Source organism: Centruroides sculpturatus, unplaced genomic scaffold (genome assembly GCF_000671375.1).
Source record: "Centruroides sculpturatus isolate CEXI.00-Female unplaced genomic scaffold, Cexi_2.0 scaffold58, whole genome shotgun sequence".
NCBI classification, from domain to species: Eukaryota; Metazoa; Arthropoda; class Arachnida; order Scorpiones; family Buthidae; genus Centruroides; species Centruroides sculpturatus.
Window position 1 is genome coordinate 308,081 of NW_019384407.1, and position 15,120 is coordinate 323,200.

A 15,120-nucleotide genomic window follows, 5' to 3' on the forward strand; every position below is an offset into this window, starting at 1 on the left:
ATTTTTAACTAGAGGGAGGTATTAGGAGTTTGTTCATCTCTTTGAATTATTAAATAGTTCATTGAAATAGTCTAATTTTTTAATTATTATAATATCTATACTATTATAATAAAGAGGTAATGTTTGTAAGTAAGTTTGTATGTAGCAAGTAATCTCCGAAACTACTCAGCCGATTTCAAAAATTCTTTCACCAATATTTAGAATGGAATTTCAGGGTGGACATAGGCTGTATATTATTCCGTTAAACATTCATATAAATTAAAATATAGAATCTAGGTTAAGGCTTTTATGTCCAACAGATGGCGCTATGAGTACGACGCACTAAGTTTGCTTTTCTGTGAAAATGAACTAAAGCAAATCATCTTCTATCTATCTATATAAATAAAAATGTAATGTTCGTTTGTTCCTACCGATTCCTTTGAAATTCTGACACAACGCTGCATTCGAATACTGTATGCACATGTTTTTATATAATATACATGTCGAAATTTTCCCACTGGGGGGAGATGGACAGGATTAAGGCTTACGGTAAAGAACTCTGCTTCTATTATACTATTTTAGATGTGGTTTTTTGCGTTTTTGATTGCGTTTTAATAGGGTACATCAAGAGAATGTACACTAAGAAGGGATTTTTTGAAAAATTCCCCCCACGGGGGAAGTGTTATACATTTATAATAGATACATTTTGAGCCACATCAACGCTTGGTGGGGTCTGCTAGTTTATATATAAACTTACGAAACATAAAAACTTAATTGGTATATACCAATTAAGTTTTTATGTTATGTAAGTTTATATATAAAATTATAATAATTAAAAAATTAGACTATTTTAACTATGTAGTTTAAAGCTTTCTTTTTTTATACAAGGTGTGTTCCATAAGTAATGAGACTAATTTTTTCATGACATGACGATATGCTGTAGCTAGTTCTAACCTGCTGTGCTAGATGGTTTGGGTGTTAGCTTCGAAACTCGCCTGGTCTCGTTTGCCTCCAAGCTGCCAGCATGTGAGGACGTTCGTTTCCATCAACCCCATTTTGAGTTGATGTAACACGAAGTGATGGATCATTTTGTGGAGCAATGTTACGCTATCAAATTTTGCGTTAAACTTGGGAAGTCCGACACCAAAACTTTTACATTAATTCAGCAGGCCTTTGGGAGTGATTGCTTCTCCAAATCACGTCTTTTGATGGCACAAGTTGTTTAAGGATGGCCGAGAGGAGGTCACCGACGAACCCCACAGTGGACGTCCATCAACCTCTCGAATTGTCTTCTTTGACGTCAGAGGCATTAACCACCAAAAATTCGTACCTGTCAGGACCGCTGTAAATGCAGCTTTCTACTTGGAAGTGTTCAAAAGACTGAAATCCTAGTCGCGTGCTGCCAAAGTGACATTAAGGACACACGGAAACTTCATCACGACAACGCGCCAATCCACAGCGCCTTCACTGTCAACAATTTCCTGGCCAGGACCCACACCCCATTGGTTCCGCAGCCACCTTACAGTCCTGACCTGGCTCCCACCAACTTTTTTTTGTTTCCTCACTTAAAAGGGGCCATGAAAAGCAAAAATTGGGACACAATTGAAAACATCAAGGCTTATGTTACATCAGCTCTAAAGGACATTCCAGAGAAGGCCTTCCAGAATGCCTTCCATGCCCAGAAACACCACCTTCACAAATGTATTGATGCAGAAGGGTGCTGTTTTGAAGTTTTTTGACTAATTGTAAGAATATGTTCAATAAATAATTTTTTATGAATTTGGTCGCATTACTTATGGAACACACCTTGTATATATACATACACATTTCCTTGACTTATGAACTTCTGTGCTTATGACAATTAAATGTTAAAGGCAACAATGGAATGGGCAATAAACATTCTCTATACAACAGTAACTGGTAAGTTTATTAATTTTTAACTATAACTTGGATTTGCATCATTAGCAATTCAAAAGTAAATATAAAACTAANATAAACTTACGAAACATAAAAACTTAATTGGTATATACCAATTAAGTTTTTATGTTATGTAAGTTTATATATAAAATTATAATAATTAAAAAATTAGACTATTTTAACTATGTAGTTTAAAGCTTTCTTTTTTTATACAAGGTGTGTTCCATAAGTAATGAGACTAATTTTTTCATGACATGACGATATGCTGTAGCTAGTTCTAACCTGCTGTGCTAGATGGTTTGGGTGTTAGCTTCAAAACTCGCCTGGTCTCGTTTGCCTCCAAGCTGCCAGCGTGTGAGGACGTTCGTTTCCGTCAACCCCATTTTGAGTTGATGTAACACGAAGTGATGGATCATTTTGTGGAGCAATGTTACGCTATCAAATTTTGCGTTAAACTTGGGAAGTCCGACACCAAAACTTTTACATTAATTCAGCAGGCCTTTGGGAGTGATTGCTTCTCCAAATCACGTCTTTTGATGGCACAAGTTGTTTAAGGATGGCCGAGAGGAGGTCACCGACGAACCCCACAGTGGATGTCCATCAACCTCTCGAATTGTCTTCTTTGATGTCGGAGGCATTAACCACCACAAATTCGTACCTGTCAGGACCGCTGTAAATGCAGCTTTCTACTTGGAAGTGTTCAAAAGACTGAAATCCTAGTCGCGTGCTGCCAAAGTGACATTAAGGACACACGGAAACTTCATCACGACAACGCGCCAAGCCACAGCGCCTTCACTGTCAACAATTTCCTGGCCAGGACCCACACCCCATTAGTTCCGCAGCCACCTTACAGTCCTGACCTGGCTCCCACCAACTTTTTTTTGTTTCCTCACTTAAAAGGGGCCATGAAAAGCAAAAATTGGGACACAATTGAAAACATCAAGGCTTATGTTACATCAGCTCTAAAGGACATTCCAGAGAAGGCCTTCCAGAATGCCTTCCATGCCCAGAAACACCACCTTCACAAATGTATTGATGCAGAAGGGTGCTGTTTTGAAGTTTTTTGACTAATTGTAAGAATATGTTCAATAAATAATTTTTTATGAATTTGGTCGCATTACTTATGGAACACACCTTGTATATATATATATATTATATAAACTCTTAATTTACATGGTAAATTTGTTCCATTTAAAATCAAAACTATATGTACTATAAATTGTGACTAACATTTATATGGAAAATGGAGAGATAATAAAAAATGGAACATTTCAATCTATTATAAAATGATCAGAATTGAAATTTCATTCTGTATCTTCTTTGCTTGTTGATAAATAAACAATTTTCCTCCTTTTGTTTTGGGCTGCAGTTTTCAAATTGCAGACCTATACATTCTCACTGTCATCCATCTGTCTGTCCTTCATTAATCTTAAGAACAGTGTTAGATAGATGAAAATTGAGACCAGATATGGAAAGCTTATAGCCTGGAGACATTGATTAAACTATATATGAACTTCTGGTAAACTTCAATTTAAATTTTTTTCAAAAACAGAGTTAGATAACTGGCATGACTCACTTGTTATCAGAAGAAATACAATGTACAGGAGCAAGGAGTACACTGGGGTGGAAAGACTCTCCAAAAAATCATGTCCTCCAAGCCTTCCATATCTGGTCTGGATTTTAGTGGTGTCTTTCTCTGGAAGTTGTGTGACTTTTTTAATTAAAAGATGATAAAAAATTGCAGCATTGTAACAATTTCACTGTAAATAATGCTCGTTTTAGTTGAAAATCTTATGTTACTTCCATTACTTGCTTGTTCCATCCCAGTTTTTTCTAATAACTTATTGGAGATAAATCAATATCTCCAATAAATTAATCAGAAAAAACCAGGATGGAAGAATATCTTATGGATTTTATCTGAATAAAATTTCTATTCTTTCTATTTTATTTTTTTAATAAATTTTCCAAACTGCATTAAAATTTAATTTGCTTACAGTCTGAAGTCATAATGATGTGTTGTAGTAAAAAATGGAAAATCCTATCTCTCTGAATGTTTATGTTGAAACTAATGGTAACATAATAGTTAACACAGCTTAAATATTAATTTTATTAGTTAAAATACTTACTTTCATTGTTTTAAAATTAAGATACTGAAGAATATTTTAAACACATTAAACTGAAATTGAGTACTATATAAATCAAGGGTTAGGTATACTATTATATTAAAAAAAAAACAGCCTTAAATGGATAGTTCAAGGATAACAACTATAGTTCTGTATGCTGACTTAAGCATGTGTCAAAAATATCTTCATATGATTGCTACGAGGGTAGTCCCAGAAGTACCCAACCTAACAAAGAAGACACAAAAAATTTGGTAAAACATCTTTATTTTTCAACATAGTCTCCTTTTAGCTTGATACACTTTTTCCAGCAATGTACAATAGCTTCGATCCCCTGTTTATAGTGAGAACTGTCGGGCTTCTCAAAATAGCCATCAACTGCAGACTCCACCTTTTCATTGTTGGCAAATCTTTTATCACCAAGCCATTTTTTTAAGTTTGGAAAGAGAAAATAATCCGAGAGGGCTAAATCTGGCAAATAGGGTGCGTGAGGAAGCAATTTGAACCTTAACTCATTGATTTTGGCCATCGCAATAACGGATGTGTGAACTGGTACGTTGTTTTGATGAAACAACACTTTCTTTCTCGCCAAATGTGGCCGTTTTTTCTTGATTTCATCACTCAAGCGCTGCAATAAGTTTGCATAATACTTGCCGTTGATTGTTTTTCCTGGGTGAATCCCAAAAACCGACGCCATGACCTTGCCAGCAGATGGAACTGTTTTCGCCTTCTTTGGAGCTGATTCTCCCCTTTCAGTCCATTGTTTCGACTGTTCTTTCGTCTCAGGTATGAAGTGATGGACCCATGTTTCATCCATGGTTATGAATCGACGCAAAAACTCGGCTTTGTTGCTGCGAAACATTGCCAAAGACTCGATTGAAACATCCTCACGACGCTGTTTTTGTCCCATTGTGAGCAAACGCGGCACCCATCTTGCGCACAGCTTTCTCATGTCCAAATTTTCAGTTAAAATGCGATGTACAGCACTTTTTGAAATGCCTACCATGTCTGCTAGCTCTCGCACTTTGAGTTGACTGTCATCCAATACCATTTTGTGGATTTTTTCCACCATTTCTGGCATGGTCACCTCATTTGGTCGACCACTACGATGTTCATCTTGGCAGTTCGTACGGCCTCGTTTAAACTCTGCCACCCAATATTTTATTGTTGTAAACGAGGGAGCAGACTCCCCCAGAGTAGAATCTAGCTCAGCTTTAGTATTGGTTGGACTGAAACCTTTCAAATGAAAGTATTGTATCACATAATGATGACAAACTTTTTCCATGTTTACAAATTCACTGAGATTGTTCACTATTTATGGCTGCCAAAAAAAATACTATACAACGTAACGTCTTCAAACTTAAGCTTTATAAGGTTGATACTTTCGAACACAGTAGTTTTTTTTCAAACAAGTACCGCCATCTATGTCAGGTTGGGTACTTCTGGGACGACCCTCGTATTTTCCAAGCTTACCAACCAAATATATACACACCGAAAACAGTGAGTTTTGATAGGTTTAGGAGTAGAATTGAATAAAAAATGCAGCATGTATTTTGAAAAATTCTGTAATATCTACAGCATTGAAAAAATTAAATTTATATAAATTTTTTTAACACAATTTTGATTTGTAATTATATTAATAAATATATTTCTACAGGATATCCAAATGAAAAAGCAGCTCATGTTGCAATTGATGTGGTTCGAAAATGGTTAAATGAAAATGCTAACAGTGTAAGAGAGATTTTATTTTTAAGTTACTTGAATATATTTTGATACAAACCCCAAAAAATTGATTTAAATTTTTATTATTTTAACACACCATCAAGAACCTTCAAAATCCAGTAACACAATTTAATGAAAACATCTAACGAACATTTTCAACCTTGCCAAAGGTCTGCTTCAGGTTTTTAACCAACAAATTTCAAATTAGAATGTGCAGAATAGAATATATTTGAAAATTTGGAACAACACATAACATATATAAAAATTTAAATGGTAGACAATATAAAAATCATAAAATATATAACTATAATCCATATACAAAAAATTTTTTTTATATCCTAACTAATGGCAGAGAGAAATTAATATATGTTAGCATTGCCCAGTTTTTATAAAGGTACAGTATATCCGTACATATGATACAGTTTTACCATCTTTAAAGTTAATGCATTTGCCAGTCATGCTGGTCTTGTATATTTTTAAGGCTTTTAGGTTCTGAATAAGATCCGTTTGAAAGGACTGCCTTATTAACTTGGCATTTTGGAGGTCAGTGGCATACATGGACAGGCCACTGGTATGCCTTTTGTTTATAATGTTGTACCAATGTTATTGCACCTCTTTTGTATTGAGCATTTTATGGAACCAATGTAATTAAGTCCCTTTCAAACCTGTTGTCACTGACCAGAACACTATATACCTGAGGCTCTACTTTCATCGGTCCTGTCTTTCCCATTGCATAATACCATATATCATGTTGGATCTCCTGTATGTAAGTTTGGTACCCATATGCCAACAATTTCTTTATATGTGGTGTTTAAATGCTGGTTATGCTCCACTATAGTGCGTCCGAAATTTGGGTTGCGATCTGGATTTTAAAGGTTCTTGATGGTGCAATTCATTTCAGTAATTTGGTAAGAAGATAGTTTTTAATATTGTTTTAACTTTTTTTTCAGATTGACCGAATCATCTTTTGTTTATTTCTTAAAGAAGACGTAAAAATTTATCATAGATTGATGGCTGAATATTTTCNAATTTTTTTTATATCATAACTAATGGCAGAGAGAAATTAATATATGTTAGCATTGCCCAGTTTTTATAAAGGTACAGGACTGCCTTATTAACTTGGCATTTTAGAGGTCAGTAGCATACATGGACAGGCCACTGGTATGCCTTTTGTTTATAATGTTGTACCAATGTTATTGCACCTCTTTTGTATTGAGCATTTGATGGAACCAATGTAATCTAAGTCCCTTTCAAACCTGTTGTCTCTGACCAGAACACTGTATACACCCGAGGTTCTACTTTTGTCGGTCCTGTCTTTCCCATTGCATAATAACATATATCATGTTGGATCTCTTGTATGTAAGTTTGGTACCCGTATGCCAACAATTTCTTTATATATGGTGTTTAAATGCTGGTTATGCTCCACTATAGTGCGTCTGAAGTTTGGGTTGTGATCTGAATTTTAAAGGTTCTTGATGGTGCAATTCATTTCAGTAATTTGGTAAGAAGATAGTTTTTAATATTGTTTTAACTTTTTTTTCAGATTGACCGAATCATCTTTTGTTTATTTCTTAAAGAAGACGTAAAAATTTATCATAGATTGATGGCTGAATATTTTCCAGCATAAAAAATATATATATCAGATTTAATAAATTAAGTTAAAAGTAAATTGATTTGTATTTTTAACTAACATATATATATTTTTTCCTTGCAACTTAATTAAATTATGTGTAGCACATAATTAGCATTAATCTAAAAAGAAAATATCTCTTACAATCTAGATTGGATTTGAGACCAAATCCTTAAATAAAAAGTGTTGTATTGTACATAAAAAAATTTAAAATATTAAATTGTAATTTGTATTTTGTTAATTTTTTCAACAGCTGTGCTTTAATAAATATTTTATCATAAAATTTGTCAATTTGTTGTGCCAAATATTTTTGTTACTGGATTGTTTTTAATTAAGGAAAAACAAAAATATAAAGTTGTATTAAATGCATGTATTTAAACTTTTTGTAATATTTTCGTAGTAAATAAAACAAAATATAAGCTGTTTTTGTGGTAAATTTTAATGATTATAAATAGTAAATTCAGATTTATATATAAATAAATATTGAAGACAGACAATAATTTCTTCATAAATTTGAGGTTTGAATTATGTTAATATAAATATGAACAAGTGAATATAAACATGATTAAATTGAATAAAGTATTATTTCAAGTGTCTTAAATTATGTTTAATAATGCTTAAACTTTAAGTTTCTTCACATTATTTTTGGCTTACAAAAATTTTCTGAAGATGTTGAGCGCTCTATTTAATACGAGAAAAATAGACAAAATGTATTTATTGAGATTTTTAAATTTGTATAAGTTTACTTTTTCAGGTTTAAATTGTTATTCGCACAAGCGCAATTTTATAAGTTGCATCTTAATTAATGGAACTATGGGGATAGTAGACGTTCCTACTTAATACAGTCACACCTCTGAATAATGGCCACTGATTGGAACATAAAAAAAAAATGGTCGTCTTTGGAGGTTCGACTGCGTCTTGCCTATCACGAAAGGCTGCAGATAAGGTTGCCTCACAATTTTTTCAGTTATTTCCTTCCAAATTCCCGAGAAACTTGTCATCGTGGTCAAACCAAACTTGCTAAATAATGTTAATATAAATAATAATTCAGCATTAACGATAGAAACGAACTGCAATTAAGACAATACGAAAACAATTGTCATAGAAGCGCGAGAGTTTAATAAATCAAAACAATACTATAAACGTCACACTCAATTACCGTATTGTTCTAAGTAGTATCCAGTAAAATTTAAATTTATTAATTATGAGCTCATAATTCGTTAATTCGCACACTAAAACACACGAATAATACACGTATAACCGTATTCCGTGTAAAAAAAAAAATCGAGTGCGGGAAATCGTGACGTTATCTAGTGGCACGTGATACAGATTACAAAATAAATCTGTATAAATCACAAGAGTAACGCGCCTAGTGTTAATCTGATACGTAACCTCAACATCCCGCACATTAACAATTCACCGGGAGATAATTTGTTTAAAGCAACGTTCCCTTCTGCATCTATGACGTAAGCATGTGTGCTGCTTCGTTTCACCATCAGAGACGGTGCTGAAAGAGGATCGATAAGGAAATGGTTCTGTGGATTGCTTGATCTGTTCTTGCCATCGCCATGGTGCTTTGGATACTTCCTTTACTATTTTCTGGTATTTATTTCGTTGTTTATCTTTTCTGTTACGTCACGCATCATTTTCCAATTATAAACACTAGAAATGGAAAGATTCGTTTTATTAGCCGCCTGCTATATTTTTGCGGGAGAATTTTCTTTCGATTTGGAAGAAAATTACAGATTTATACGAATTAATTTGCGATTTCTGGTATTTACGTGCTTATATAATTGAAAAAATTCAATTAAAATGTACAATGCGCTTAAAAATAGCGCATTTTTTAATGATTTTCTCCTCCTCCTCCTCTTTACATTGCCGTATTGAGAAATATACCGAGTATATTTTAGAATTATTATTATTATTTTTGTTAATATAATTATATTATTTCATAGTTAATATATACAAAAGTCTAGTTATAAATACAGGGCATCTGTTTCCTATATATTTTTAATTAAATGATACATGTACAAGTATCATTTCGTTTCGCCGTTTTTTCGGTATTCTCTAGTTAAAATCTAAATGCAATTAAAACTGGAAATTAAAATATACATTTTCTTTCTTTGTTAATTAATTAGTTGCTGTAACTCTTGATCTAAGTTTGGATAAGCAAATCAATGAGAAAGCTACCATGGAAGCCATAACACCAAGTGCTGCCTCTCAGGTAAAGTCTTAACACTTCATACTATATTCATCATTCTTAATATACAGTTACAAAAAAACAAAAGGAAAATAAAATAAAAACAAACACATACAACATTTTTAATATCAAAATTATATTATTATATTAAAATTGAAATATTTAAAAATCAATAAATAATCCTTTAAGTCATAGATCAATACAAGATACATGTGACTAACACATTGCTGAATGAATACAAGTAGCAATGGTACACTGCAATGTAATAATTTGTTTAGTATCTTGAATTGTTTTTGTTTTATATTCAAGTTTATATAACAAAATGTAAAAATTATATAAAATATATTAATTTTAATAGGATGATGATGTATTATTAGCCTATAGGACCGCCCATTAATTACGTGTACTTTTAGCAAACCTCCTCCCCTTTAATTACATGTACAGTACAATAGTTTAATGGACCTCTATATTGAAGAAATGACTTAATTAAGTTCTGCAAATGTTTTCTAATAGTTTATTCATATAAATAGTAAATAGGCTAATAAGAGCAAATTTGTATGCTACTAATACTACTAGAAAAGTACATTTTAATTATTTCATGATCAGTGCTTCTCTTCTAAGTCTGGAAGAAAGTTAATAGGTTAACTGATTTACTTAATTATTAAAATAAAAAAGTCCATATAGACAATGCCTTGACTCCTTTCCTCCCTATTGTGTACAATGATATACATTTTTCAAAGTCTTCCTCCCTTTAAACTGTACACATAATTAATGGATGGACTGTATCCATAATGATAAATGAACCTTTTGACACTATATTAAGTTGATTATTCATAAATTTTCTCCCAATTTACAACTTAATAATCATGGAAAAAAATTTTTTCCATCTTAATAAAAGTACCAAATCTCTTTTATATACAAGAAGTTTTTATAATTTATTGCTATTACATTACTAAATTAAAATAACTGTGTGAAAAAATTGATTATTATAGAAAACAATTAGCATAGACTAAAAATGTACATAATTACTGTATTAATTAATAAAAAATACAAAGAATGCATTCTTATTATTATTACATTTATTAATTTCTTTCTTAGTTAACGTAAGTAGTTAGTGAATGTGGTTTAATTATAATTCTCTCTCTCTCTCTCTATAGTATTTTGTCTTTGTGACAGGTCCTTGAAGTATAGCATTATCCTCTTCTCCATCACTCTCTATCCTCACCTTAGCTTTCAGCTCTGAACATCTCTCTCCATCTCTAAAATTGTCTAGTAATGATAGTCGTCTTCTTCCTCTTTTCCATCTATCATTCCCCCTTTATAACAGTTCCTTTTTCTAAGACAGTTCCTTTATTTTTTAAAACATGCCCAATCCAGTTTCTTTTCCTTTTTCTAACTATAATAAGAAAATTTAATTGTATTTAATGTAATAAAACATGCTTTATAGTGAAGGGAGTTTAAACACTTAAAAACCAAGCACTTTTGAGCCTTATTAGCTCATCTCCAGAACTATAAATTCTCAAAAACAAACAAATTAAAAAAATTTATGCCTCTTAAAATGAGTCATTAGAGCTCAAATGTACTTTTGTTTATAAATAATTACACTACACTAGAATAATTGTAATCTCATCAGGGGTTCACTTAAACTGATAATTTTAATAATAATCAGTGTAAATAAATAAGACCACAAATAGTGAAAATTCTAAAATGTTTTAACATGTTCTTTTAATGTCAAAAAAAGATGTATAACTTGAAAATTTATTAATTATGATTATTATTATTACATATTTATTTTTTATTGTTTTATTATGACAGCTGCTTCTTTGGTTGATGATAGCCTTCATCTGCATCAAGTTCTTCCCAAGAACTTAAGATGTTATGATGTATCAGTGTAAGATGTTTGTTGATCCAAGCTGCATGGTCTTTTGTCAACAGGTGTTAATTTTTTCGACATTCCACCATTGCAAGTGCTGTCCCAGGTTCTTAAGTACAGCACCCATTGTGCTGATGACCACTGGAATCATCACTGCTGGTTTGTGCTACAGTTGTATTTTACTCTTTGGGTCTTGGTTTTTTACAGTCTTTTCCAGTTCTTTTTCTTCAACTCTGCTGATATCACAACATCATTAATCCACACCTTTACAAAACCAAATGCAAACCTCAAGATCAGTTAGCAATGAAAGTAATGAGACCTTCCTTTTCATAAAATTATATCTGGTGTGTTTGAGTACTTTATCTGTTTAAGTTCAAAAGTCCCTCAGGATTTAAACTTTGCTTCTTCTCAGCAACTTTTTGATTTGATGTTCCCAACAGTTCTTAGCGAGGGCAAATTGTAATTTTTGCAAAGGTTCCAGTGGATCATTTTGGCAACTGTGCTGTGCTGCTGTTTGTAATTATTTATTATTATTGTTTTTATTGTTATTATATTAACTTACACATTTTGAGAGATGCTAATTCTGTTCATATGAAATGAATGCTTATTATAATCTCAGATAATTTATCAGAGTCTAGTATATTTAAAAGCATTCCAATAAAGAATATTTCCATATTTTATTGTATTTGCAATACATTACTGTATATAAAATTTCTTTTAAAATAAAATTTAAAATATTAAATAACCAAAAAGTAAATTCTGTATATTGTATACATTATGTATGATGTTATCATCATTGTTTGATATTTTTGAACTTGCCTAACTTTTTCATATGGGCCTGTCCATGTGTACCATGGAGAAGGGTTGCAACAATTACATCTTTGCCTTGATCCCCTCCCCCATCATATACATTGTCTACATGGATTTCTTTAGCAGTATTAGTGGCAGATGAATTTGTTCTTATAAGCCTGCTTACCAATCATGTGAATTAATTATCAATTAGAAAACATTTCCACAAATTTTAGTCATTTCTTCAATGTTAGGGAGATCTCTGAATTATTGTACATATAATTAAAGGGCTGGGGTTGGCCAATAATGCATCATTATACACAAAAGAGGAGACAAAACTGGCTTGAAAGCTATACATGTGGTCCCTATGAGAGAGGTTTTTTTAATTCTTTAATAACACTTTTAATAAACAAACATGAAACCAGATAAATTTGTAAAGCCAAATAACCACTGGATTACATCAAACTACTTTTCCGCAATTATATTTAATTAATTACTAAATAATTTTTAACTAGAGGGAGGTATTAGGAACCATCTTTTATTAAATTAATAAGAGATAGTGCCTAATGACTCTCTCTAGTGACAAATTATTTAGTAATTAAATATAATTGTAGAAAAGTAGCCCGATGTAATCAGGTGGTTGTTTGGCCTTACAACTTTTAATAATAATATCATAAAAGTAATTCATTTTTTTGTAATTTTCAGGAAAAACAATTGACAAGTGAAGATTCTACATCATCATCAAATGAACCATTTGGTAAATTAGTCTATCATTTAATACTCAGATAATTTTTCTTTTAATAAATATTGACGTAATCTTTATATCCAGACAAAGAAGTGGCACCAGCATTTACATTCCATGCTTGGGATTTGGATGGAAAAATATGTATTCTTGCCAAATTTCTTGCCACCTTTACCATTGTATATCCTAGTCAAGGAGGAGATCTGGTAATTTTAATATTTATCTGTTGTTTCCCTAAAACACAACATAATATATCATCGAAAATTACTTTTAGAGTGTTTCGGTCAATTTACCGGATACTGCAAGAACAAAAGGGACATGTGAAAGTCAGACAGATAATCCAGTATTAGAATTATCGTGGTCAGATTTTCGTTTAAGCATGATATTCACCAGAGTGAGCTGCTTTTTATATAATATAAATAATTCAAATCTGTTTTTATGGTGAACTTTATACATATTTTTATTTTTTTATACCAGGTTCCATCAAAAGACAAAAAAGTTCCAGACAATTGGATTATCAGTTCTATTGAATTATTTTACAATACTACTATACCTTTGTTTGATGAAGCAATAAATGGTAAGTGGAATTAAAATATCTAGTTATAAACTGAAAAATAAACAGGGTTAAAAAGCAGGGTCAATAGCTTGCATTCAGGTCCGCTTCAAATGAGATTCTGATATGATACATCCCACTACACTGACCCCCCCCCCTCTGGAAAAACGGAACCACCCAAGCAAAAGACAGAATTGTTTTGTCTCCACCAACTGTTAGGCCTACACCACATTAGTATATGTAGTGTTGACATATTTTCAAAAAATCTCTAAAATATATCAAAAATTGATAAATTCCTTTTCTGCTACTGTCCCAATTAAGCATTTAGATTATTATTAGTTTGGTTTCCATTCTTTGAGATTTGGCCCAATTAAACAGAAGTGACTGTATATAGTAGTCTTTACAGTTGGATTTGTGACATACATACGTAAATACAGTAGAGCATCGATTATCCGACCCCCAATTAAATGTCACATCGGTTAACCGACCGTTCTAGTCGGCAAATTTCAAATGTCCACTAGTGATGTGGCGCTACAATATTTGGGTATGTCTTGGCTACTTTAATATTATTTTTGTTAAATTTTTGTGTGTTTTAGCTGGCAACACTGGCTTGACCATGAAAGGGAGACCAGTATTTAAACGAGACTTAATTTTCTAATTATGAGTGGTTGTTTGTTTTGTGAGCAATAAAATAATTTAAAAATAATTTTTAACGATACAATAGTGACGATTATTATTTTAAAAAAAATTTGCTATGCTTAACATTGATGAAAATTCAACACGAAGTAGGTTAAGAGCAATATACTAATTACATGGGATATACTAATATACTATACTAATAATGTATTTTTTTCATTCTTTTCGGTTGTCCGACCAACTTGAGTCCCCAATTGAGTTGGATAATTGATGCTCTACTGTATCTCAAAGCCCAATGATTATATTAAAATGCCAAATTAAATTAGAGCTACATTACCATTACCAATAATTATTAAATCCTGAGTAATTTGGCACTAGAGTTAGACATTACGCACCATCTTATTAAATTTAATAATTGTAATTAGTTCTTACTTGAAGTAAAAAAATATTGAATAACGAAGTTTACACTTAAAAATTGTGAAATTTTGTACAGATGATTTCCAAAACCATGTTAGAGCAAAACTAGAAGTTGTGTTATATAGAGGATATCCCTAATTTTCAAACAGTGTTGTATGAGGGACACCTGTATGTATGTGTTTGTGTATATATATATATACAGTAGAACCTTGATTATCCGGACTAATTGGGGATGAAGGTAGTCCGGATACGGAAAAATCCGGATAATCGAAACAAATACTTTAATTTGTCTTTTAATGATAATACAACACGTTTTCTTTTCGATGACATATCGGTAATATTAAAAGCAAATGCTGTATTTAAATCGTGATCAAATTTTCAAGAAACAAACGTTCGTATTGAATTTGGACTACTACTGACCAACGCTAACAGACTACCTATTGTTTAAAAGGCCCTCTGGTGGCGCAAGAAGACGGATTTTATAAAATAAAAAGCAGTTGAAACTGCATTTTTATGAATAAAAATTTGACAAACTATTTATC

The 15,120-nt window shown here is 31.9% G+C and overlaps 2 protein-coding genes across 2 annotated transcripts in view; both read left to right on the forward strand.

The window, feature by feature from the left end:
• LOC111618913 (macro domain-containing protein CT2219-like) overlaps nt 1-7,369 on the forward strand; it is a 41,401-nt gene extending 34,032 nt beyond the window's left edge. The window contains exons 7-8 of the mRNA XM_023360541.1: nt 5,674-5,747; nt 7,282-7,369. Coding sequence (XP_023216309.1) covers nt 5,674-5,747; nt 7,282-7,365 — 158 coding nt within the window. The 3' untranslated portion in view covers nt 7,366-7,369. The remainder of the gene's footprint in view (nt 1-5,673; nt 5,748-7,281) is intronic.
• Nucleotides 7,370-8,061: 692 nt separating this feature from the next.
• The window catches only part of LOC111618915 (lysosome-associated membrane glycoprotein 5-like), a 13,145-nt gene continuing 6,086 nt past the window's right edge, over nt 8,062-15,120 (forward strand). Inside the window, exons 1-6 of the mRNA XM_023360543.1 lie at nt 8,062-8,970; nt 9,507-9,592; nt 12,936-12,987; nt 13,060-13,178; nt 13,247-13,366; nt 13,450-13,549. Coding sequence (XP_023216311.1) covers nt 8,937-8,970; nt 9,507-9,592; nt 12,936-12,987; nt 13,060-13,178; nt 13,247-13,366; nt 13,450-13,549 — 511 coding nt within the window. The 5' untranslated portion in view covers nt 8,062-8,936. The remainder of the gene's footprint in view (nt 8,971-9,506; nt 9,593-12,935; nt 12,988-13,059; nt 13,179-13,246; nt 13,367-13,449; nt 13,550-15,120) is intronic.